This window comes from Coccinella septempunctata, chromosome 6, assembly GCF_907165205.1.
Source record: "Coccinella septempunctata chromosome 6, icCocSept1.1, whole genome shotgun sequence".
Classification (NCBI taxonomy): Eukaryota; Metazoa; Arthropoda; class Insecta; order Coleoptera; family Coccinellidae; genus Coccinella; species Coccinella septempunctata.
The window spans coordinates 3,636,435-3,663,032 of NC_058194.1; the positions used below are offsets into that span (position 1 = coordinate 3,636,435).

At 34.9% G+C, this 26,598-nt stretch overlaps 1 protein-coding gene across 1 annotated transcript; it reads left to right on the top strand.

The window, feature by feature from the left end:
- Positions 1-22,824: 22,824 nt before the first annotated feature.
- LOC123315435 lies at positions 22,825-24,513 on the top strand. Its single transcript, XM_044901124.1, has one exon. The coding sequence runs from the start codon at positions 22,825-22,827 to the stop codon at positions 24,511-24,513; it is 1,689 nt and encodes a 562-aa protein (XP_044757059.1).
- The last annotated feature ends 2,085 nt before the right edge of the window (positions 24,514-26,598 follow it).

Below are 26,598 nucleotides of genomic sequence, written 5' to 3' on the forward strand. Positions count from 1 at the left end.
TATTGTTTTTCCAATTTTCATTTTCCAGTTCAATTTGAACTGCTCTCTGGAGTGCAATTCTCTATTGAATCATCAACTGTTCAGTTTGGTGGAATCAACAAAGTAAGTATCATACACTCCATATCCCAAGACAGTAGTTGAACTTCCTGATTTTCAGGCAGAAGAGCACATAGGTCATTTTAGGAGGGTCTAACCCCTCGCTCATTTTTGACCCAACAAATCGAGATTTTCGATATTTAGTTTTCGAGCTGAAATGGAAGCCTTATCAATGCTGATTACGAAACCGGAAATCCTAATTGGATCAAACGAATATAACAAGAGATATTGCAGATTGAAATTTGCAACTTTTGAAAAATGACATTTCCAAAATGAAAATCTGAACGGTGAGATATAGGCTTTTGAGAATGCTCGCAGTGGATTCAGCTTATTTGAAAACTTTTATTTTCATATCAAACTTTCAAATATCTGAGTTCGTTTGAAAAAAAAATCGAATTTATTGTTTTTCCATTCTTCATTTTCCAGTTCACTTTGAACTGCTCTCTGGAGTGCAATTCTCTATTGAATCATCAATTGTTAGGTTTGGTTGAATCAAAAAAGTAAGTATTATACACTCCATATCCTTAGACAGTAGTAGGACACCCTGATTTGTATGCAGAGGAGCAAATAGGTCATTTTAGGGGGGTCTAAGAACTTGCTCATTTTTGACCCAAAAAACCGAGATTTTCGATATTTAGTTGTTGAGCTGGAATGGAAGCCTGATCAATGCTGATGACGAAACCGGAAATCTCGATTGGATCAGACGAATATAACAGGAGATATTGCAGATTCAAATTTGCAACTTTTGAAAAATGCCATTTTCAAGATGACAATCTGAACGGAGAGAGATAGGCTTTCAGGAATACTTGCTATAGATTCAGAATATTCGAAAACCTATATTTTCATGATGAACATTCAAATATCGGACGTTGTTCAAAGAAAAATCGAATTTATTGTTTTTCCGTTTTTCATTTTCCAGTTCAATTTGAACTGCTCTTTGGAGTGCAATTCTCTATTGAATCATCAACTGTTTAGTTTGGTGGAATCAACAAAGTGAGTACTATACACTCCATATCCTAAGACAGTAGTAGAATACCCTGATTTTTATGCAGAGGAGCAAATAGGTCATTTTAGGGGGGTCTAAGCCCTTGCTCATTTTTGACCCAAAAAATCGAGATTTTTGATATTTAGTTGTTGAGCTGGAATGGAAGCCTGATCAATGCTGATGAATGAAAATGATATTTCCAAAATGAAAATCTGAACGGTGGGAGATAGGCTTTCAAGAATGCTCGCAATAGATTCGGCGTATTTGAAAACCTTTATTTTCATACCAAACCTTCAAATATCTGGCTTCGTTTAAAAAAAATCGAATTTATTGTTTTTCCATTTTCAATTTTTCAGTTCACTTTGAACTGCTCTCTGGAGTGCAATTCTCTATAGAATCAACATCAACTGTTAGTTTTGGTTGAATCAACAAAGTAAGTTTTATACACTCCATATCCTAAGACAGTAGTAGGACACCCTGATTTTTATGCAAAGGTGCAAATAGATCATTTTAGGGGGGTCTAACCCCTCGCTCATTTTTGACCCAAAAAATCGAAATTTTCGATTTTTAGTTTTTGCGCTGGAATTGAAGCCTCATCAACGCTGATCACGAAACCGGAAATCCCAATTGGATCAGACGAATATAACAAGAGATATTGCAGATTGAAATTTGCAACTTTTGAAAAATGACATTTCCAAAATGAAAATCTGAACGGTGGGAGATAGGCTTTCAAGAATGCTTGCAATAGATTCGGCGTATTTGAAAACCTTTATTTTCATACCAAACCTTCAAATGTCCGACTTCGTTAAAAAAAAAATCGAATTTATTGTTTTTCCATTTTCAATTTTCCAGTTCATTTTGAACTGCTCTCTGGAGTGCAATTCTCTATTGAATCATCAACTGTTAGGTTTGGGTGAACCAAAAAAATAAAAACTATACACTCCATATCCTAAGACAGTAGTAGAACACCCTGATTTTTATGCAGAGGAGCAAATAGGTCATTTTAGGGGGGTCTAAGCCCTCGCTCATTTTTGACCCAAAAAATCGAAATTTTCGATATTTTGTTTTTGAGATGGAATGAAAAACATATCAATGCTGATTACGATACCGGAAATCCAAATTGGATCAGACGAATATAACAAGAGATATAGCAGATTGAAATTTTCAACTTTTGAAAAATGACATTTCTAAAATGAAAATCTGAATGGTGAGAAATAGGCTTTCGAGAATGCTAGCACAGGATTCAGCTTATTTGAAAACCTTTATTTTCATATCAAACTTTCAAATATCTGAGTTCGTTTGAAACAAAAATCGAATTTATTGTTTTTCCATTTTTCCAGTTCACTTTGAACTGCTCTCTGGAGTGCAATTCTCTATTGAATCATCAATTGTTAGGTTTGGTTGAATCAAAAAAGTAAGTATTATACACTCCATGTCCTAAGACAGTAGTAGGACACCCTGATTTGTATGTAGAGGAGCAAATAGGTCATTTTAGGGGGGTCTAAGCCCTCGCTCATTTTTGACCCAAAAAATCGAGATTTTCGATATTTAGTTTTTGAGCTGAAATGGAAGCGTTATCAATGCTGATTACGAAACCGGAAGTCCAAATTGGATCAAACGAATATAACATGAGATATTGCAGATTGAAATTTGCAACTTTTGAAAAATGACATTTCCAAAATGAAAATCTGAATGGTGAGATATAGGCTTCTCAGAATGCTCGCAGTGGATTCAGCTTATTTGAAAACCTTTATTTTCATATCAAACTTTCAAATATTTGAGTTCGTTTGAAAAAAAAATCGAATTTATTGTTTTTCCATTTTTCATTTTCCAGTTCACTTTGAACTGCTCTCTGGAGTGCAATTCTCTATTGAATCATCAATTGTTAGTTTTGGTTGAATCAAAAAAGTAAGTATTATACACTCCATATCCTAAGACAGTAGTTGAACTTCCTGATTTTCAGGCAGAAGAGCAAATAGGTCATTTTAGGGGGGTCTAACCCCTTGCTCATTTTTGACCCAAAAAATTGAGATTTTCGATTTTTAGTTTTTGCAGTGGAACGGAAGCCTCATCAACGCTGATTACGAAACCGGAAATCTCAATTGGATCAGACGAATATAACAAGAGATATTGCAGATTGAAATTTGCAACTTTTGAAAAATGACATTTCCAAAATGAAAATCTGATCGGTGGGAGATAGGCTTTCGGGAATGCTCGCAATAGATTCGGCGTATTTGAAAACCCTTATTTTCATACCAAACCTTCAAATATCTGGCTTCGTTTAAAAAAAAATCGAATTTATTATTTTTCCATTTTAAATTTTCCAGTTCAATTTGAACTGCTCTCTGGAGTGCAATTCTCTATAGAATCATCAACTGTTAGGTTTGGTTGAATCAACAAAGTAAGTATTATACACTCCATATCCTAAGACAGTAGTAGGACACCCTGATTTTTATGCAAAGGGGTCATTTTAGGGGGGTCTAACCCCTTGCTCATTTTTGACCCAAAAAATCGAGATTATCGATATTTAGTTTTTGAGCTGGAATGGAAGCCTTATCAATGCTGATTACGAAACCGGAAATCCCAATTGGATCAGACGAATATACAAGAGATATTGCAGATTGAAATTTGCAACTTTTGAAAAATGACATTTCCAAAATGAAAAGCTGAACGGTGGGAGATAGGCTTTGAGAATGCTCGCAATGGATTCAGCTTATTTGAAAACCTATATTTTCATGATAAACTTTCAAATATTTGACTTCGTTCAAAAAACAAATCGAATTTATTGTTTTTCCATTTCTCATTTTCCAGTTCACTTTGATCTGCTCTCTGGAGTGCAATTCTCTATTGAATCATCAACTTGTAAGTTTAGTTGAATCAAAAAAGTAAGTACTATACACTCCATATCCTAAGACAGTAGTTGAACTTCCTGATTTTCAGGCAGAGGAGCAATTAAGTCATTTTAGGGGGGTCTAACCCCTCACTCATTTTTGACCCAAAAAATCGAGATTTTCGAGTTTCAGTTTTTGCGCTGGAATGGAAGCCTCATCAAGGCTGATCACGAAACCGGAAATCCCAATTGGATCAGACGAATATAACAAGAGATATTGCAGATTGAAATTTGAAAAATGATATTTCCAAAATGAAAATTTGAACTGTGGGAGATAGGCTTTCAAGAATGCTCGCAATAGATTCGGCGTATTTGAAAACCTTTATTTTCATACCAAACCTTCAAATATCCGACTTCGTTTAAAAAAAAATCGAATTTATTGTTTATCCATTTTCAATTTTCCAGTTCATTTTGAACTGTTCTCTGGAGTGCAATTCTCTATAGACTCATCAACTGTTAGTTTTGGTTGAATCAACAAAGTAAGTATTATACACTCCATAGCCTAAGACAGTAGTAGGACACCCTGATTTTTATGCAAAGGAGCAAATAGGTCATTTTAGGGGGGTCTAACCCCTCGCTCATTTTTGACCCAACAAATCGAGATTTTCGATATTTAGTTTTTGAGCTGGAATGGAAGCCTTACCAATGCTGATTACGAAACCGGAAATCCCAATTGGATCAGACGAATATAACAAGAGATATTGCAGATTGAAATTTTCAACTTTTGAAAAATGACATTTCCAATATGAAAATCTGAACGGTGAGAAATAGGCTTTGAGAATGCTCGCAATGGATTCAGCTTATTTGAAAACCTATATTTTCATGATGAACTTTCAAATATTTGACTTTGTTTAAAAAAAAATTGAATTTATTGTTTTTCCATTTCTCATTTTCCAGTTCACTTTGATCTGCTCTCTGGAGTGCAATTCTCTATTGAATCATCAACTGTTAGGTTTGGTTGAATCAAAAAAGTAAGTACTATACATTCCATATCCTAAGACAGTAGTAGGACACCCTGATTTCTATGCAGAGGAGCAAATAGGTCATTTTAGGGGGGTCTAAGCCCTTGCTCATTTTTGACCCAAAAAATCAAGATTTTCGATATTTAGTTTTTGAGCTGGAATGAAAGCCTTATCAATGCTGATTACGAAACTGGAAATCCAAATTGGATCAGACGAATATAACAAGAGATATTGCAGATTGAAATTTTCAACTTTTGAGAAATGACATTTCTAAAATGAAAATCTGAACGGTGAGAGAAAGGCTTTCGAGAATGCTCGCACAGGATTCAGCTTATTCGAAAACATATATTTTCATGATGAACTCTCAAATATCTGACTTTGTTCGAAAAAAAATCGAATTTATTATTTTTCCATTTTTCATTTTCCAGTTCAATTTGAACTGCTCTCTGGAGTGAAATTCTCTATTGAAACATCAACTGCTAGGTTTGGTTGAATCAAAAAAGTAAGTACTATATACTCCATATCCTAAGACAGTAGTAGGACACCCTTATTTCTATGCAGAGGAGCAAATAGGTCTTTTTAGGGGGGTCTAAGCCCTCGCTCATTTTTGACCCAAAAAATCGAGATTTTCGATATTTAGTTTTTGAGCTGTAATGGAAGCCTGATCAATGCTGATTACGAAACCGGAAATCATAATTGGATCAGACGAATATAACAAGAGATATTGCAGATTGAAATTCTCAACTTTTGAAAAATGACATTTCCAAAATGAAAATCTGAACGGTGGGAGATAGGCTTTCGGGAATGCTCGCAATAGATTCAGCTTAGATGAAAACCCTTATTTTTATACCAAAACTACAAATATCTTCGTTTAAAAAAAAAATCGAATTTATAGTTTTTCCATTTTTCATTTTCCAGTTCACTTTGATCTGCTCTCTGGAGTGCAATTCTCTATTGAATCATCAACTGTTAGGTTTGTTTGAATCAACAAAGTAAGTATTATACACTCCATATCCTAAGACAGTATTAGGACACCCTGATTTTTATGTAGAGGAGCAAATATGTCATTTACGGGGGTCTAACCCCTTGCTCATTATTGAACCAAAAAATCGAGATTTTCGATTTTTAGTTTTTGCGCTAGAATGGAAGCCTTATCAATGCTGATTACGATACCGGAAATCCTAATTGGATCAAACGAATATAACAAGAGATATTGCAGATTGAAATTTTCAACTTTTGAAAAATGACATTTCCAAAATGAAAATCTGAACGGTGAGAGATAGGCTTTTGAGAATGCTCGCAAAGGATTCAGCTTATTTGAAAACCTATATTTTTATATCAAACTTTCAAATATCTGATTTCGTTTGAAAAAAAAATCCAATTTATTGTTTTTCCATTTTTCATTTTGCAGTTCACTTTGAACTGCTCTCTGGAGTGCAATTCCCTATTGAATCATCAACTGTTAGGTTTGGTTGAATCAAAAAAATAAGTATCATACACTCCATATCCTAAGACAGTAGGAGGACACCCTGATTTGTATGCAGAGGAGCAAATAGGTCATTTTAGGGGGGTCTAAGCCCTTGCTCATTTTTGACCCAAAAAATCGAGATTTTCGATATTTAGTTGTTGAGCTGGAATGGAAGCCTGATCAATGCTGATGACGAAACCGGAAATCCCAATTGGATCAGACGAATATAACAAGAGATATTGCAGATTGAAATTTGCAACTTTCGAAAAATGCCATTTTCAAGATGAAAATCTGAACGGAGAGAGATAGGCTTTCAGGAATACTTGCTATAGATTCAGAATATTCAAAAACCTATATTTTCATGATGAACATTCACATATCGGACGTTGTTCAAAGAAAAATCGAATTTATTGTTTTTCCATTTTTCATTTTCCAGTTCAATTTGAACTGCTCTCCGGAGTGCAATTCTCTATTGAATCATCAACTGTTTAGTTTGGTGGAATCAACAAAGTGAGTATTATACACTCCATATCCTAAGACAGTAGTTGAACTTCCTGATTTTCAGGCAGAGGAGCAATTAAGTCATTTTAGGGGGGTCTAACCCCTCACTCATTTTTGACCCAAAAAATCGAGATTTTCAAGTTCCAGTTTTTGCGCTGGAATGGAAGCCTCATCAACGCCGATCACGAAACCGGAAATCCTAATTGGATCAGACGAATATAACAAGAGATATTGCAGATTGAAATTTGAAAAATGATATTTCCAAAATGAAAATTTGAACTGTGGGAGATAGGCTTTCAAGAATGCTCGCAATAGATTCGGCGTATTTGAAAACCTTTATTTTCATAACAAACCTTCAAATATCCGACTTCGTTTAAAAAAAAATCGAATTTATTGTTTATCCATTTTCAATTTTCCAGTTCATTTTGAACTGTTCTCTGGAGTGCAATTCTCTATAGACTCATCAACTGTTAGTTTTGGTTGAATCAACAAAGTAAGTATTATACACTCCATAGCCTTAGACAGTAGTAGGACACCCTGATTTTTATGCGAAGGAGCAAATAGGTCATTTTAGGGGGGTCTAACCCCTCGCTCATTTTTGACCCAACAAATCGAGATTTTCGATATTTAGTTTTTGAGCTGGAATGGAAGCCTTATCAATGCTGATTACGAAACCGGAAATCCCAATTGGATCAGACGAATATAACAAGAGATATTGCAGATTGAAATTTTCAACTTTTGAAAAATGACATTTCCAATATGAAAATCTGAACGGTGAGAGATAGGCTTTGAGAATGCTCGCAATGGATTCAGCTTATTTGAAAACCTATATTTTCATGATGAACTCTCAAATATTTGACTTTGTTTAAAAATAAATTGAATTTATTGTTTTTCCATTTCTCATTTTCCAGTTCACTTTGATCTGCTCTCTGGAGTGCAATTCTCTATTGAATCATCAACTGTTAGGTTTGGTTGAATCAAAAAAGTAAGTACTATACATTCCATATCCTAAGACAGTAGTAGGACACCCTGATTTCTATGCAGAGGAGCAAATAGGTCATTTTAGGGGGGTCTAAGCCCTTGCTCATTTTTGACCCAAAAAATCGAGATTTTCGATATTTAGTTTTTGAGCTGGAATGAAAGCCTTATCAATGCTGATTACGAAACCGGAAATCCAAATTGGATCAGACGAATATAACAAGAGATATTGCAGATTGAAATTTTCAACTTTTGAAAAATGACATTTCTAAAATGAAAATCTGAACGGTGAGAGATAGGCTTTAAGAATGCTCGCAATGGATTCAGCTTATTTGAAAACCTACATTTTCATGATAAACTTTCAAATATTCGACTTTGCTTAAAAAAAAATTGAATTTATTGTTTTTCCATTTCTCATTTTTCAGTTCACTTTGATCTGCTCTCTGGAGTGCAATATTCTATTGAATCATCAACTGTTAGGTTTGGTTGAATCAAAAAAGTAAGTACTATACATTCCATATCCTAAGACAGTAGTAGGACACCCTGATTTCTATGCAGAGGAGCAAATAGGTCATTTTAGGGGGGTCTAAGCCCTTGCTCATTTTTGACCCAAAAAATCGAGATTTTCGATATTTAGTTTTCGAGCTGGAATGGAAGCCTTATCAATGCTGATTACGAAACCGGAAATCCAAATTGGATCAGACGAATATAACAAGAGATATTGCAGATTGAAATTTTACACTTTTGAAAAATGACATTTCTAAAATGAAAATCTGAACGGTGAGAGAAAGGGTTTCGAGAATGCTCGCACAGGATTCAGCTTATTCGAAAACATATATTTTCATGATAAACTTTCAAATATCTGACTTTGTTCGAAAAAAAATCGAATTTATTATTTTTCCATTTTTCATTTTCCAGTTCAATTTGAACTGCTCTCTGGAGTGCAATTCTCTATTGAAACATCAACTATTAGGTTTGGTTGAATCAAAAAAGGAAGTACTATATACTCCATATCCTAAGACAGTAGTAGGACACCCTGATTTCTATGCAGAGGAGCAAATAGGTCATTTTAGGGGGGTCTGAGCCCTTGCTCATTTTTGACCCAAAAAATCGAGATTTTCGATATTTAGTTTTTGAGCTGTAATGGAAGCCTGATCAATGCTGATTACGAAACCGGAAATCATAATTGGATCAGACGAATATAACAAGAGATATTGCAGATTGAAATTCTCAACTTTTGAAAAATGACATTTCTAAAATGAAAATCTGAACGGTGGGAGATAGGCTTTCGGGAATGCTCGCAATAGATTCAGCGTAGTTGAAAACCCTTATTTTCATACCAAAACTTCAAATATCTTCGTTTAAAAAAAAATCGAATTTATTGTTTTTCCATTTTTCATTTTCCAGTTCACTTTGATCTGCTCTCTGGAGTGCAATTCTCTATTGAATCATCAACTGTTAGGCTTGTTTGAATCAACAAAGTAAGTATTATACACTCCATATCCTAAGACAGTATTAGGACACCCTGATTTTTATGTAGAGGAGCAAATATGTCATTTACGGGGGTCTAACCCCTTGCTCATTATTGAACCAAAAAATCGAGATTTTCGATATTTAGTTTTTGAGCTGAAATGGAAAACATATCAATGCTTATTACGGAACCGGAAATCCCAATTGGATCAGACGAATATAACAAGAGATATTGCAGATTGAAATTTTCAACTTTTGAAAAATGACATTTCCAAAATGAAAATCTCAACGGTGAGAAATAGGCTTTCGAGAATGCTCGCAATAGATTCAGCGTATTTGAAAACCTTTATTTTCATGATAAACTTTCGAATATCTGACTTTGTTTGAAAAAAAATCGAATTTATTATTTTTCCATTTTTCATTTTCCAGTTCAATTTGAACTGCTCTCTGGAGTGGAATTCTCTATTGAATCATCAACTGTTTAGTTTGGTGGAATCAACAAAGTAAGTATTATACACTTCATATCCTAAGATAGTATTAGGACACCCTGATTTTTATGCAGAGGAGCAAATAGGTCATTTTAGGGGGGGGTCTAACCCCTTGCTCATTATTGACCCAAAAAATCGAGATTTTCGATATTTAGTTTTTGAGCTGAAATGGAAAACATATCAATGCTTATTACGGAACCGGAAATCCCAATTGGATCAGACGAATATAACAAGAGATATTGCAGATTGAAATTTTCAACTTTTGAAAAATGACATTTCCAAAATGCAAATCTGAACGGTGAGAGATAGGCTTTCGAGAATGCTCGCAATAGATTCAGCTTATTTGAAAACCTATATTTTCATGATAAACTTTCAAATATTTGACTTTGTTCAAAAAACAAATCGAATTTATTGTTTTTCCATTTCTCATTTTCCAGTTCACTTTGATCTGCTCTCTGGAGTGCAATTCTCTATTGAATCATCAACTTGTAGGTTTGGTTGAATCAAAAAAGTAAGTACTATACACTCCATATCCTAAGACAGTAGTTGAACTTCCTGATTTTCAGGCAGAGGAGCAATTAAGTCATTTTAGGGGGGTCTAACCCCTCGCTAATTTTTGACCCAAAAAATCGAGATTTTCGAGTTTCAGTTTTTGCGCTGGAATGGAAGCCTCATCAACGCTGATCACGAAACCGGAAATCCCAATTGGATCAGACGAATATAACAAGAGATATTGCAGATTGAAATTTGAGAAATGATATTTCCAAAATGAAAATTTGAACTGTGGGAGATAGGCTTTCAAGAATGCTCGCAATAGATTCGGCGTATTTGAAAACCTTTATTTTCATACCGAACCTTCAAATATCCGACTTCGTTTAAAAAAAAATCGAATTTATTGTTTATCCATTTTCAATTTTCCAGTTCATTTTGAACTGTTCTCTGGAGTGCAATTCTCTATAGACTCATCAACTGTTAGTTTTGGTTGAATCAACAAAGTAAGTATTATACACTCCATAGCCTAAGACAGTAGTAGGACACCCTGATTTCTATGCAGAGGAGCAAATAGGTCATTTTAGGGGGGTTTAAGCCCTTGCTCATTTTTGACCCAAAAAATCGAGATTTTCGATATTTAGTTTTTGAGCTGGAATGGAAGCCTTATCAATGCTGATTACGAAACCGGAAATCCAAATTGGATCAGACGAATATAACAAGAGATATTGCAGATTGAAATTTTCAACTTTTGAAAAATGACATTTCTACAATGAAAATCTGAACGGTGAGAGAAAGGCTTTCGAGAATGCTCGCACAGGATTCAGCTTATTCGAAAACATATATTTTCATGATGAACTTTCAAATATCTGACTTTGTTCGAAAAAAAATCGAATTTATTATTTTTCCATTTTTCATTTTCCAGTTCAATTTGAACTGCTCTCTGGAGTGAAATTCTCTATTGAAACATCAACTGTTAGGTTTGGTTGAATCAAAAAAGTAATTACTATACATTCCATATCCTAAGACAGTAGTAGGACACCCTGATTTCTTTGCAGAGGAGCAAATAGGTCATTTTAGGGGGGTCTAAGCCCTTGCTCATTTTTGACCCAAAAAATCGAGATTTTCGATATTTAGTTTTTGAGCTGTAATGGAAGCCTGATCAATGCTGATTACGAAACCGGTAATCATAATTGGATCAGACGAATATAACAAGAGATATTGCAGATTGAAATTCTCAACTTTTGAAAAATGACATTTCCAAAATGAAAATCTGAACGGTGGGAGATAGGCTTTCGGGAATGCTCGCAATAGATTCAGCGTAGTTGAAAACCCTTATTTTCATACCAAAACTTCAAATATCTTCGTTTAAAAAAAAAATCGAATTTATAGTTTTTCCATTTTTCATTTTCCAGTTCATTTTGATCTGCTCTCTGTAGTGCAATTCTCTATTGAATCATCAACTGTTAGGTTTGTTTGAATCAACAAAGTAAGTTTTATACACTCCATATCCTAAGACAGTATTAGGACACCCTGATTTTTATGTAGAGGAGCAAATATGTCATTTACGGGGGTCTAACCCCTTGCTCATTATTGAACCAAAAAATCGAGATTTTCGATTTTTAGTTTTTGCGCTAGAATGGAAGCCTTATCAATGCTGATTACGAAACCGGAAATCCTAATTGGATCAAACGAATATAACAAGAGATATTGCAGATTGAAATTTTCAACTTTTGAAAAATGACATTTCCAAAATGAAAATCTGAACGGTGAGAGATAGGCTTTTGAGAATGCTCGCAAGGGATTCAGCTTATTTGAAAACCTATATTTTTATATCAAACTTTCAAATATCTGACTTCGTTTGAAAAAAAAATCGAATTTATTGTTTTTCCATTTTTCATTTTCCAGTTCACTTTGAACTGCTCTCTGGAGTGCAATTCCCTATTGAATAATCAACTGTTAGGTTTGGTTGAATTAAAAAAATAAGTATCATACACTCCATATCCTAAGACAGTAGTAGGACACCCTGATTTGTATGCAGAGGAGCAAATAGGTCATTTTAGGGGGGTCTAAGCTCTTGCTCATTTTTGACCCAAAAAATCGAGATTTTCGGTATTTAGTTGTTGAGCTGGAATGGAAGCCTGATCAATGCTGATGACGAAACCGGAAATCCCAATTGGATCAGACGAATATAACAAGAGATATTGCAGATTGAAATTTGCAACTTTTGAAAAATGCCATTTTCAAGATGAAAATCTGAACGGAGAGAGATAGGCTTTCAGGAATACTTGCTATAGATTCAGCATATTCGAAAACCTATATTTTCATGATGAACATTCACATATCGGACGTTGTTCAAAGAAAAATCGAATTTATTGTTTTTCCATTTTCAATTTTCCAGTTCAATTTGAACTGCTCTCCGGAGTGCAATTCTCTATTGAATCATCAACTGTTTAGTTTGGTGGATTCAACAAAGTGAGTATTATACACTCCATATCCTAAGACAGTAGTTGAACTTCCTGATTTTCAGGCAGAAGAGCAAATAGGTCATTTTAGGGGGGTCTAACCCCTTGCTCATTTTTGACCCAAAAAATCGAGATTTTCGATATTTAGTTTTTGAGCTGGAATGGAAGCCTTATCAATGCTGATTACGAAACCGGAAATCCTAATTGGATCAAACGAATATAACAAGAGATATTGCAGATTGAAATTTGCAACTTTTGAAAAATGACATTTCCAAAATGAAAAGCTGAACGGTGGGAGATAGGCTCTGAGAATGCTCGCAATGGATTCAGCTTATTTGAAAACCTATATTTTCATGATAAACTTTCAAATTTTTGACTTTGTTCAAAAAACAAATCGAATTTATTGTTTTTCCATTTCTCATTTTCCCGTTCACTTTGATCTGCTCTCTGGAGTGCAATTCTCTATTGAATCATCAACTTGTAGGTTTGGTTGAATCAAAAAAGTGAGTACTATACACTCCATATCCTAAGACAGTAGTTGAACTTCCTGATTTTCAGGCAGAGGAGCAATTAAGTCATTTTAGGGGGGTCTAACCCCTCGCTCATTTTTGACCCAAAAAATCGAGATTTTCGAGTTTCAGTTTTTGCGCTGGAATATGAGCCTCATCAACGCTGATCACGAAATCGGAAATCCCAATTGGATCAGACGAATATAACAAGAGATATTGCAGATTGAAATTTGCAACTTTTGAAAAATGACATTTCCAAAATGAAAATTTGAACTGTGGGAGATAGGCTTTCAAGAATGCTCGCAATAGATTCGACGTATTTGAAAACCTTTATTTTCATACCAAACCTTCAAATATCCGACTTCTTTTAAAAGAAAATCGAATTTATTGTTTTTCCATTTTCAATTTTCCAGTTCATTTTGAACTGTTCTCTGGAGTGCAATTCTCTATAGACTCATCAACTGTTAGTTTTGGTTGAATCAACAAAGTAAGTATTATACAATCCATAGCCTAAGACAGTAGTAGGACACCCTGATTTTTATGCAAAGGAGCAAATAGGTCATTTTAGGGGGGTCTAACCCCTCGCTCATTTTTGACCCAACAAATCGAGATTTTCGATATTTAGTTTTTGAGCTGGAATGGAAGCCTTATCAATGCTGATTACGAAACAGGAAATCTCAATTAGATCAGACGAATATAACAAGAGATATTGCAGATTGAAATTTTCAACATTTGAAAAATGACATTTCCAAAATGAAAATCTGAACGGTGAGAGATAGGCTTTCGGGAATGCTCGCAATAGATTCAGCGTATTTGAAAACATATATTTCCATGATAAACTTTCAAATATCTGAATTCGTTTAAAAAAAAAAATCGAATTTATTGTTTTTCCATTTTTCATTTTCCAGTTCAATTTGAACTGCTCTCTGGAGTGCAATTCTCTATTGAATCATCAACTGTTTAGTTTGGTGGAGTCAACAGAGTAAGTATTATACACTTCATATCCTAAGATAGTATTAGGACACCCTGATTTTTATGCAGAGGAGCAAATAGGTCATTTAGGAGGGTCTAATTTTCGACCCAAAAAAATCGAGATTTTCGATATTTAGTTTTTGCGCTGGAAGGGAAGCCTCGTCAATGCTGATTACGAAACCGGAAATCCCAATTGGATCAGACGAATATAACAAGAGATATTGCAGATTGAAATTTGCAACTTTTGAAAAATGACATTTCCAAAATGAAAATCTGAACGGTGGGAGATAGGCTTTCAAGAATGCACCCAATAGATTCGGCGTATTGGAAAACCTTTATCCTCATACCAAACCTTCAAATATCTGACTTCGTTTAAAAAAATATCGAATTTATTGTTTTTCCATTTTCAATTTTCCAGTTCATTTTGAACTGCTCTCTGGAGTGCAATTCTCTATTGAATCATCAACTGTTTAGTTTGGTGGAATCAACAAAGTAAGTGTCATACACTCCCTATCCTAAGACAGTAGTAGGACACCCTGATTTTTATGTAGAGGAGCAAATAGGTCATTTACGGGGGTCTAACCCCTTGCTCATTATTGACCCAAAAAATCGAGATTTTCGATATTTAGTTTTTGAGATGGAATGGAAGCCTGATTGATGCTGATTACGAAACCGGAAATCCCAATTAAATCAGACGAATATAACAAGAGATATTGCAGATTGAAATTTTCAACTTTTGGAAAATGACATTTCCAAAATGAAAATCTGAACGGTGAGAGATACTCTTTCGGGAATGCTCGCAATAGATTCAGCGTATTTGAAAACATATATTTTCGTGATAAACTTTCAAATATCTGACTTTGTTTGGAAAAAAATCGAATTTATTGTTTTTCCATTTTTCATTTTCCAGTTCAATTTGAACTGCTCTCTGGAGTGCAATTCTCTATTGAATCATCAACTGTTTAGTTTGGTGGAATCAACGAAGTAGGTATTATACACTTCATATCCTAAGATAGTATTAGGACACCCTGATTTTTATGCAGAGGAGCAAATAGGTCATTTAGGGGGGTCTAACCCCGTGCTCATTTTTGACCCAAAAAATCGAGATTTTCGATATTTAGTTTTTGAGATGGAATGGAAGCCTGATTGATGCTGATTACGAAACCGGAAATCTCAATTAGATCAGACGAATATAACAAGAGATATTGCAGATTGAAATTTTCAACTTTTGAAAAATGACATTTCTAAAATGAAAATCTGAACGGTGGGAGATAGGCTTTCAAGAATGCTCGCAGTAGATTCAGCGTATTTGAAAATATATATTTTCATGATAAACTTTCAAATATCTGACTTTGTTTGGAAAAAAATCGAATTTATTGTTTTTCCATTTTTCATTTTCCAGTTCAATTTGAACTGCTCTCTGGAGTGCAATTCTCTATTGAATCATCAACTGTTTAGTTTGGTGGAATCAACATAGTAAGAATTATATACTCCATATCCTAAGACAGTAGTTGAACTTCCTGATTTCCAGGCAGAAGAGCCAATAAGTCATTTTAGAGGCGTCTAACCCCTTGCTCATTTTTGACCCAAAAAATCGAGATTATCGATATTAAGTTTTTGAACTGAAATGGAAGCCTGATCAATGCTGATTACGAAACCGGAAATTCCAATTGGATCAGACGAATATAACAAGAGATATTGCAGATTGAAATTTTCAACTTTTGAAAAATGACATTTCTAAAATGAAAATCTGAACGGTGGGAGATAGGCTTTCAAGAATGCTCGCAGTAGATTCAGCGTATTTGAAAACATATATTTTCATGATAAACTTTCAAATATCTGACTTTGTTTGGAAAAAAATCGAATTTATTGTTTTTCCATTTTTCATTTTCCAGTTCAATTTGAACTTCTCTCTGGAGTGCAATTCTCTATTGAATCATCAACTGTTTAGTTTGGTGGAATCAACAAAGTAAGTATCATACACTTCATATCCTAAGATAGTATTAGGACACCCTGATTTTTATGCAGAGTAGCAAATAGGTCATTAAGGGGGGTCTAACCCCGTGCTCATTTTTGACCCAAAAAATCGAGATTTCCGATATTTAGTTTTTGCGCTGGAATGAAAGCCTCGTCAACGCTGATTAAGAAACCGGAAATCCCAATTGGATCAGACGAATATAACAAGAGATATTGCAGATTGAAATTTGCAACTTTTGAAAAATGACATTTCTAAAATGAAAATCTGAACGGTGGGAGATAGGCTTTCAAGAATGCTCGCAGTAGATTCAGCGTATTTGAAAACATATATTTTCATGATAAACTTTCAAATATCTGACTTTGTTTGGAAAAAAATCGAATTTATTGTTTTTCCCTTTTTCATTTTCCAGTTCAATTTGAACTGCTCTCTGGAGTGCAATTCTCTATTGAATCATCAACTGTTTAGTTTGGTGGAATCAACATAGTAAGTATTATACACTCCATATCCTAAGACAGTAGTTGAACTTCCTGATTTCCAGGCAGAAGAGCAAATAGGTCATTTTAGAGGCGTCTAACCCCTTGCTCATTTTTGACCCAAAAAATCGAGATTATCGATATTAAGTTTTTGAACTGAAATGGAAGCCTGATCAATGCTGATTACGAAACCGGAAATTCCAATTGGATCAGACGAATATAACAAGAGATATTGCAGATTGAAATTTTCAACTTTTGAAAAATGACATTTCTAAAATGAAAATCTGAACGGTGGGAGATAGGCTTTCAAGAATGCTCGCAGTAGATTCAGCGTATTTGAAAACATATATTTTCATGATAAACTTTCAAATATCTGACTTTGTTTGGAAAAAAATCGAATTTATTGTTTTTCCATTTTTCATTTTCCAGTTCAATTTGAACTGCTCTCTGGAGTGCAATTCTCTATTGAATCATCAACTGTTTAGTTTGGTGGAATCAACATAGTAAGTATTATACACTCCATATCCTAAGACAGTAGTTGAACTTCCTGATTTCCAGGCAGAAGAGCAAATAGGTCATTTTAGAGGCGTCTAACCCCTTGCTCATTTTTGACCCAAAAAATCGAGATTTTCGATATTTAGTTTTTGCGCTGGAATGAAAGCCTCGTCAACGCTGATTACGAAACCGGAAATCCCAATTGGATCAGACGAATATAACAAGAGATATTGCAGATTGAAATTTTCAACTTTTGAAAAATGACATTTCTAAAATGAAAATCTGAACGGTGGGAGATAGGCTTTCAAGAATGCTCGCAGTAGATTCAGCGTATTTGAAAACATATATTTTCATGATAAACTTTCAAATATCTGACTTCGTTCAAAAAAAAATCGAATTTATTGTTTTTCCATTTTCAATTTTCCAGTTCATTTTGAACTGCTCTCTGGAGTGCAATTCTCTATTGAATCATCAACTGTTAGTTTTGATTGAATCAACAAAGTAAGTATTATACACTCCATATCCTGAGACAGTAGTAGGACACCCTGATTTTTATGCAAAAGAGCAAATAGGTCATTTTAGGGGGGTCTAACCCCTCGCTCATTTTTGACCCAAAAAATCGACATTTTCGATATTTAGTTTTTGAGATGGAATGAAAAACATATCAATGCTGATTACGAAACCGGAAATCCGAATTGGATCAGACGAATATAACAAGAGATATTGCAGATTGAAATTTTCAACATTTGAAAAATGACATTTCTAAAATGAAAATCTGAACGGTGAGAGATATGCTTTCGAGAATGCTCCCACAGGATTCAGCTTATTTGAAAACATATATTTTCATGATGAACTTCCAAATATCTGACTTTGTTTGAAAAAAAATCGAATTTATCATTTTTCCATTTTTCATTTTCCAGTTCAATTTGAACTGCTTTCTGGAGTGCAATTCTCTATTGAATCATCAACTGTTAGGTTTGGTTGAATCGAAAAAGTGAGTACTACACACTCCATATCCTAAGACAGTAGTAGGACACCCTGATTTTTATTCAAAAGAGCAGATAGGTCATTTCAGGGGGGTCTAAGCCTCGCTCATTTTTGACGCAAAAAATCGAGATTTTCGATTTTTAGTTTTTGCGCTAGAATGGAAGCCTGATCAATGCTGATTACGAAACCGAAAATCCCAATTGGATCAGACGAATATAACAAGAGATATTGCAGATTGAAATTTGCAACTTTTGAAAAATGACATTTCCAAAATAAAAATCTGAACGGTGAGAGATAGGCTTTTGAGAATGCTCGCAATGGATTCAGCTTATTTGAAAACCTTTATTTTCATATCAAACTTTCAAATATCTGAATTCGTTTGAAAAAAAAAATCGAATTTATTGTTTTTCCATTTTTCATTTTCCAGTTCACTTTGAACTGCTCTCTGGAGTGCAATTCTTTATTGAATCATCGACTGTTAGGTTTGGTTGAATCAAAAAAGTAAGTACTATACACTTCATATCCTAAGACAGTAGTAGGACACCCTGATTTTTATGCAGAGGAGCAAATAAGTCATTTTAGGGGGGTCTAAGCCCTTGCTCATTTTTGACCCAAAAAATCGAGATTTTCGATATTTAGTTTTTGAGATGGAATGGAAGCCTGATCAATGCTGATTACGAAACCGGAAATCATAATTGGATCAGACGAATATAACAAGAGATATTGCAGATTGAAATTCTCAACTTTTGAAAAATGACATTTCCAAAATGAAAATCTGAACGGTGGGAGATAGGCTTTCGGGAATGCTCGCAATAGATTCAGCGTATTTGAAAACCTTCATTTTCAAACCAAAACTTCAAATAACTTCGTTTAAAAAAAAATCGAATTTATTGTTTTTCCATTTTTCATTTTCCAGTTCACTTTGATTTGCTCTCTGGAGTGCAATTCTCTATTGAATCATACTCTGTTAGGTTTGTTTGAACCAACAAAGTAAGTATTATACACTCCATGTCCTAAGACAGTATTAGGACACCCAGATTTTTATGTAGAGGAGCAAATAGGTCATTTACGGGGGTCTAACCCCTTGCTCATTATTGACCCAAAAAATCGAGATTTTCGATACTTAGTTTTTGAGATGAAATGGAAAACATATCAATGCTTATTACGACACCGGAAATCCCAATTGGATCAGACGAATATAAGAAGAGATATTGCAGATTGAAATTTTCAACTTTTGAAAAATGACATTTCCAAAATGAAAATCTGATCAGTGGGAGATAGGCTTTCGGGAATGCTCGCAATAGATTCGGCGTATTTGGAAACCTTTATTTTTATACCAAACCTTCAGATATCTGGCTCCGTTTAAAAAAAATCGAATTTATTGTTTTTCCATTTTTCATTTTCCAGTTCACTTTGAACTGCTCTCTGGAGTGCAATTCTCTATAGAATCATCAACTGTTAGGTTTGGTTGAATCAACAAAGTGAGTATTATACACTCCATATCCTAAGACAGTAGTAGGACACCCTGATTTTTATGCAAAGGGGTCATTTTAGGGGGGTCTAAGCCCTTGCTCATTTTTGACCCAAAAAATCGAGATTTTCGATATTTAGTTTTTGAGATGGAATGGAAGCCTGATCAATGCTGATTACGAAACCGGAAATCCCAATTGGATCAGACGAATATACAAGAGAAATTGCAGATTGAAATTTTCAACTGTTGAAAAATGACATTTCCAAAATGAAAATCTGAACGGTGAGGGATAAGCTTTCGATAATGCTCGCAATGGATTCAGCTTATTTGAAAACCTATATTTTCATGATAAACTTTCAAATATCTGACTTTGTTTAAAAAAAAAAATCGAATTTATTATTTTTCCATTTCTCATTTTCCAGTTCATTTTGAACTGCTCTCTGGAGTGCAATTCTCTATTGAATCATCAACTGTTAGATAAAAAAAAGTACTGTACACTCCATATCCTAAGACAGTAGTTGAACTTCCTGATTTTCAGGCAGAGGAGCAATTAAGTCATTTTAGGGGGTTCTAACCCCTCGCTCATTTTTGACCCAAAAAATCGAGATTTTCGATTTTTCACCGTTATAACCGATATAACAAAAAAATACACTAAAACGAAAAGGAGATCAAAGATCTCCTTCAGGAGATGATACCTATGAGTCAGATGCAAGTCTGAGCTCCCAGAAAGTCAGAAAAGTAGTTAAAAAAACCAAAAATCTGCCTAGAACCTGATCAAGGAAAAACGATCCACCAGACAGAAGTGGAGATGATACTACTGAAAGGGTACAATACTGTTTATTTTAAATCCATTCATAAAAAAATATAACAGTACACTTACTTGCTATTCAACCTTACATTAAAAAATGCCTATAGATATTCAACAAACTCTAGACAATCGCTCGTTAAAGATGACACATAATATAATTCAATGGAATTGCAATGGATTGAAAACACATTACGTTGACCTTAAACCCTTGATTTTGGAAAAGCAACCATTTTGCATTTGTCTCCAAGAAACTCACCTGAAACCTCTAGAACGTTTTAATCTTAGAGGTTATAAATGCTTCCATAGAAAAGTAACTCCTGAAAGTAGAGCTCAAGGAGGTGCAGCCACATATATAAAAGAAAACTTCGTTTCCACGGAAATCCCAATTACATCAAACCTCCAAGTCATAGTTGTATCATTAATACACCCAATATCTATGACACTGTGCAATGTATACCTTCCTGACTGCAATTGGCGCAAAGAAGATCTAAAGGACGTTATAGAACAATTACCCAAACCTTATATCATTCTAGGAGACTTCAATGCACACAATGAATTATGGGGATCCGTCCACACTGATAGAAGAGGTCGCATTATCGAGGAATTACTGAAGGAATATGGCCTGGTCACATTGAACACAGGTACCGGTACCTACTTCAATAGTAGATCGAGAACCTTTTCAGCAATAGAATTAACCATCACCAACCCCCACACAAGTCTTAGATTGGCATGGGAGGTACTTGGAGAAGAACTTTTCACTGATCACCATCCAATATGTATCGAACTTATAGACTCATTTCAAAATATCGATAGAACTAAAAGATGGAAACTTAACAGAGGAGACTGGACTTCTTATCGAGATGAAGTTTCTTTGAATGAATTACCAAATGAAAATATACAACAAAATGTAGAAAATGTAACGAAGGAGATACTCGAGGCTGCATTAAAACATATTCCGAAAAGATCGCATAATTTGAGCAAACAAGTACCATGGTGGAATGAGGAGGTTGCTGCAGCTATAAAAGAGAAGAAGAGAGCCTTGATGGTTTTTAAGGGGAATCCAACCGAACAAAATATGATTGATTTCAAGAAGAAAAGAGCGAAAGCTACCGCGAGGTAGACTGTTTCAATTTAGATTTCTCGATGGAAGAATTAGAAAATGCACTTAAGCATTGTAACAATACAGCGCCTGGCCCAGACGATATTCACTATGATTTTGTGAAGAACCTACCAACATTAGAAAAAGAAAAATTACTGCATATTTACAATAGGATATGGCAAACATCTGAATATCCAGATATGTGGAGATAATCACTCATAATACCTATATTGAAACCAGGTAAAGACCCAACAAATGTCGGAAGCTATAGGCCCATATCTCTCACTTCTTGCCTGAGTAAAATATTGGAAAAAATGGTGAACGTACGACTGGTTTGGTTTCTCGAAAAAAATCAATTAATAAATGAGTTTCAGATGGGTTTCCGCAAAAATAGGTCGACAGTGGATAGCTTAGCAATGCTAGAAAATACCGTCCAAAACAGCTTCTCAAACGGGAGGCACCTCATAGCAATATTTTTCGATCTAGAGTGCGCATATGATTTAACATGGAGACATGGTATATTGAAAACTCTGGAGGAATGGAATGACGGGGGAAAGATGCTCAGGTTTATCCGTAATTATATAGAGATTATATTATTTCACAATTACTTTTATACATAAAATTTTGATAGGTTCTGCTCCTGATTATTTCTGGACGTTTGTTGATTTTCCCGAAAACATACACGAGTACCGGACTAGGACTGCTGGCAATTTTTATTTGAGTAGAGTGAATTATAGTAGAAGCATGAGATCTTTAACATATAAGGGTTTTCAGGAGTACAATGCTTTACCAACCAATATTAAGGAATGTTCCAATTTGAGAGATTTTAAGTGTGAAATTAAGAAATATGCTAGTATTAAGAAATGAAGCTTTCAGCAGAGTATTTGTATTTTTAATCTATTTATTTATTGTTGTAGCGTGTTAGCAGTTTTAAAAATTTTATTTATTATGTATCTTCGTGTTTATATTAGGCTTTCTAATTTATTAAATTATCTATCTATCTATCTATCTATCTATCTATCTATCTATCTATTTATCTATCTATCTATCTATCTATCTATCTATCTATCTATCTAACTTTCTGACCGACAGGGTTTTCAGAGTGAAGGTTGGCAATCAGATATCAGAATTATACAACCTAGAAAATGGAATAATACAGGGCTCCACTCTAAGAGTGATCCTATTCTTGGTTGCAGTAAATAAACTCTTTGAGGGTCTTGATCCGGTTATAGAGAGAAATATGTTTGTTGATAACTTGGCTATGTTCTTCTCCTCGCTGAGCATTCAAGAAGCCGAAGAATACCTGCAGACGGCTATCAATGTGCTAATGGAAAATTTCAAAAAAAGAGGATTTAAATTGTCTAAAACTAAGACATTCGGAGTTCATTTTTGTAAACTACGAAGTCCACGCGATGATCCAGAGCTGAACTTAGCAGACAAGAGACTTCAATTTAAACGGGAGGTGAAATTTCTGGGCGTTACTTTCGATTCTAAGTTGACATGGGCATCACACGTAAGAGATCTGGAGGTGAGATGTAAACCTGTTCTAAACTTAATGAGATGCATATCTGGTATAAGTTGGGGTGCTGAACGAGAAGTCCTGTTGAATATCCATCAAGCTCTCATTCTAGCAAGAATAGATTATGGATGTGTGATATACGGATCTGCTAGGAAAAGCTGGTTGAAAAAGTTAGATAGTATACATTATAATGGGTTGAAGATAGCTATAGGCGCTTTTCGTACTAGTCCAAAGGAGTCGGTTTTTGTGGAAAGCGGTGTTTCCCCACTTAACATAAGGAGAAAACAACCGATGATGAATTATACTTCAAAAATTTGGGCTCAACAATCACACCCATTACATGCCGTTCTTTTCGGTCCTGCTAATTCAGGGGGGGAACGGGGCTCCATGAAATCATTAAGAGTCCGACTGCATGCGATCTTAGATCAGCATGACCTTCCCCAGGTATTTCCACTTGATGTCTACGAGCAAATACCTTGGCAATATGAAACTCCGTGCATACACCTAGAATGCTCTAAATTCAAAAAACAAGAAACAAACGAAACATTGCTTCAGCAAACATTCTTGTCGGTGATATCAAGATACAGGGACACTTCAGAAATAATTTATACTGACGCCTCAAAGACGAAGGATGGTACTGCATGTGCAATATTTGTGGCTGGTTCATCCCATTCATGGAACCTTCACCCAGCCTCCAGTATTTGCACAGCAGAAATGTATGCATTGTGGCAAGCGTTAAAATACTGCGATTTATCAAACGGTACTTCCTATGTGGTATGCACGGACTCTTTGAGCTCCCTGGAGAAGATTCGATATCCCTTCAATTGCGATGGTCTCACTTCTCAGATCCAGGCCTCCCTCGCATGGCTGAAGGAGCAATCAAAATCTGTAGTATTCGTCTGGACCCCCTCTCATTCCGGAATTCTAGGTAATGAAATGGCCGACCAAGCTGCAAGAGCAGCAGTAACCATGAACTACGTAGACAATTGTTTAGGTGGAGTCAATCAAACTGACCTCAAGATTCATTTCAAAGAAAAATTTATGATTGAGTGGCAAACTGACTGGGACAAAAGCAATGCCAAACTAAGGGCTGTCAAAAAAACAGTGGAAAAGCGAAGACGAAAACATCTGCTCAGTCGTACAGAAGATGTTTCTTTGACCAGACTGAGGATAGGACATACAAATCTCACATCACTTTACATGCTACGAGGATCTCATCAGCCTAGATGCCAGGAGTGTAACCAGGTACTCACAGTTCATCACTTATTGTTAGAATGTGAAAAATACCGAGCTGTACGAAATGAACTGAACATGAGCGACACTATTGAAACTGTTTTAATGGAGAAGCCTGAGCATGAAGAAAAAGTTATAAAATTCCTACAGAGGACACATTTGATGGGAAAAATATGAATTTCAATTATCCTAGTCATATTCATGCACCTCCATTCTAGTCATATTTTCTTCTAGTCATATTTTACTCTAGTCATATTTCACTCTAGTCATATTTTACTCCAGTCATATTTATTATACATTGATCAGTCTAGTTACCCTGTACACTCTTTGTTTTGCATAAAGCCTCAGCTACAGGTCTTCATACGAAATTCTGACGATGGGAGAAATGATCTCCCCAAGGCTAATGACCATAGCAGTCGATGCCTTTAAGTGAAAAAAAAATATAAAATAATATACAGACAAATAATATACAAACAACATAAAATGATAAACAAACAAATAATAAACAAACAATACAAAAAATTAAAGATACACTTTTCTAACATTTATTTCACCAAATCTATTTATCAACTATCAACGATAACGACATGTCTGAAAGCCGTTCCTGTCCCATAGAAGTCCTCAGATAATTTGTTATCAGTTTTAATTTTGAAAAACTCCTTTCAGCGGTTGCAGTTGTAACCGGAAGGGTCAAAAATAAAAGGCATACAGTAATAACGTCCGGAAAACTGGATGCAAGGCTATTGAATTTTATCAGGACTAATTCTGACAGTTTTTTGATGGCACGAATTTTCTGAATTTCAGATTTTAAGTATTCGTATCTAACAGAATGATCGATTCGGTGTAATGAACGGGATTTTGAAATGAATGAATATCTCAGCAGTTATTCCCAAAAATGCTATTGTAAAACCTGTGAGAGGTTTTGGATAACATTTTCAGGAATTTTTTGCTTACGGACATTCGGCGGCCCCTAAAGCCTGGGGGCCCCGTATCACTGATACCGCTGATACCGCGGTAGCTACGCCCCTGTGCAGAGGAGCAAATAGGTCCATTTTTTTTTATATCAGAGAGATAGGGAGACAAATGTATACCTTGATCCCACATATAGTTATAAAGAATCAGTTATCAGGACATAAGATTCAACAGAATAATTCGGAAATTACATTATGTCCATCATAAGAAGTTGAGCAGACTGTCATCACAGTCTTTAGTCAATAAAAAAGAACATCGAGTTTGAATATATAACGCAACTGATGTCACCCTGCCAGAAAAAGTTGGTGCCATACTGGCGATGGGTCCTAAGTTCATTATTGCTTTCAATTTCGATAATGTTTAATTAATGAAAGAGTGCCAGAAGTAGGCCCAGACTGGGGCCACTTGGGGCCCTCATCTGAGACCTATTAAGGGGCCCTATATCGGGGGGTCCGGGGCTCTACCCGGAAAATTTTTGAAAACGAATTAGGTGCTTAAAAACAATGAAAATGCATTTTTACGCTAGGTATTTATGCGAATATTATGATTTTTGACTTTCATTGACTTTATTTTTTATTAAAATTAGAAATTCACAGTATTTTTAAGATACCACTAGAAAACACATTCTGTAGAACTGTCAATAATTACAAAGGTGTTAAAAATGAAAGTGGAGTATTGAATTGATGTGGCCGATACATCCAAAATTGAACTAAAAACAAATTATATGATTTTCACAAAAAAGGGTTGTCAAATCACCACACTAGTTCCGCTATCCCAATACCATCTTTAGGTGGGCAAAGGTAAACTGAAATATATGGTATCGAACGAAAAGATATTTAAACAAGCGTTTTAATCTATTCTGAGCAATTTCATTTCAGAGTTGGTGAAAATCGGACTAGAGGGGTAATGGTAATTTTCGGAACGTTCAGATCAATTACAAAATAGGTACCAATCGTATGATCGGTCATTAAATAATATAGCAAAGGAAACCTTCTATAAATGCATAGTGATATCGAAAACTATCATCTTTCCCTAGATTTCAACGAGTTGTTTTTTTATTCCTTTCGCATACAAATTTTCAAATTTTTTTTTGACAGGATTTTTGGTTTGCTTGTTTGTTTCATATTAGCAACAATTAAGCAGACGAAAAAATCCTGAAATTGCTCGTAATGTTCTGATGTTCTGGAAACTACCCCCGCCCCCCTCTATATTTTTAAGATTAGAGAGTTAAATACAGGGTGTTTTCAAAGGTGAGGGTCCCCAAATAGGCGGATAGAACGTGGCGGATCC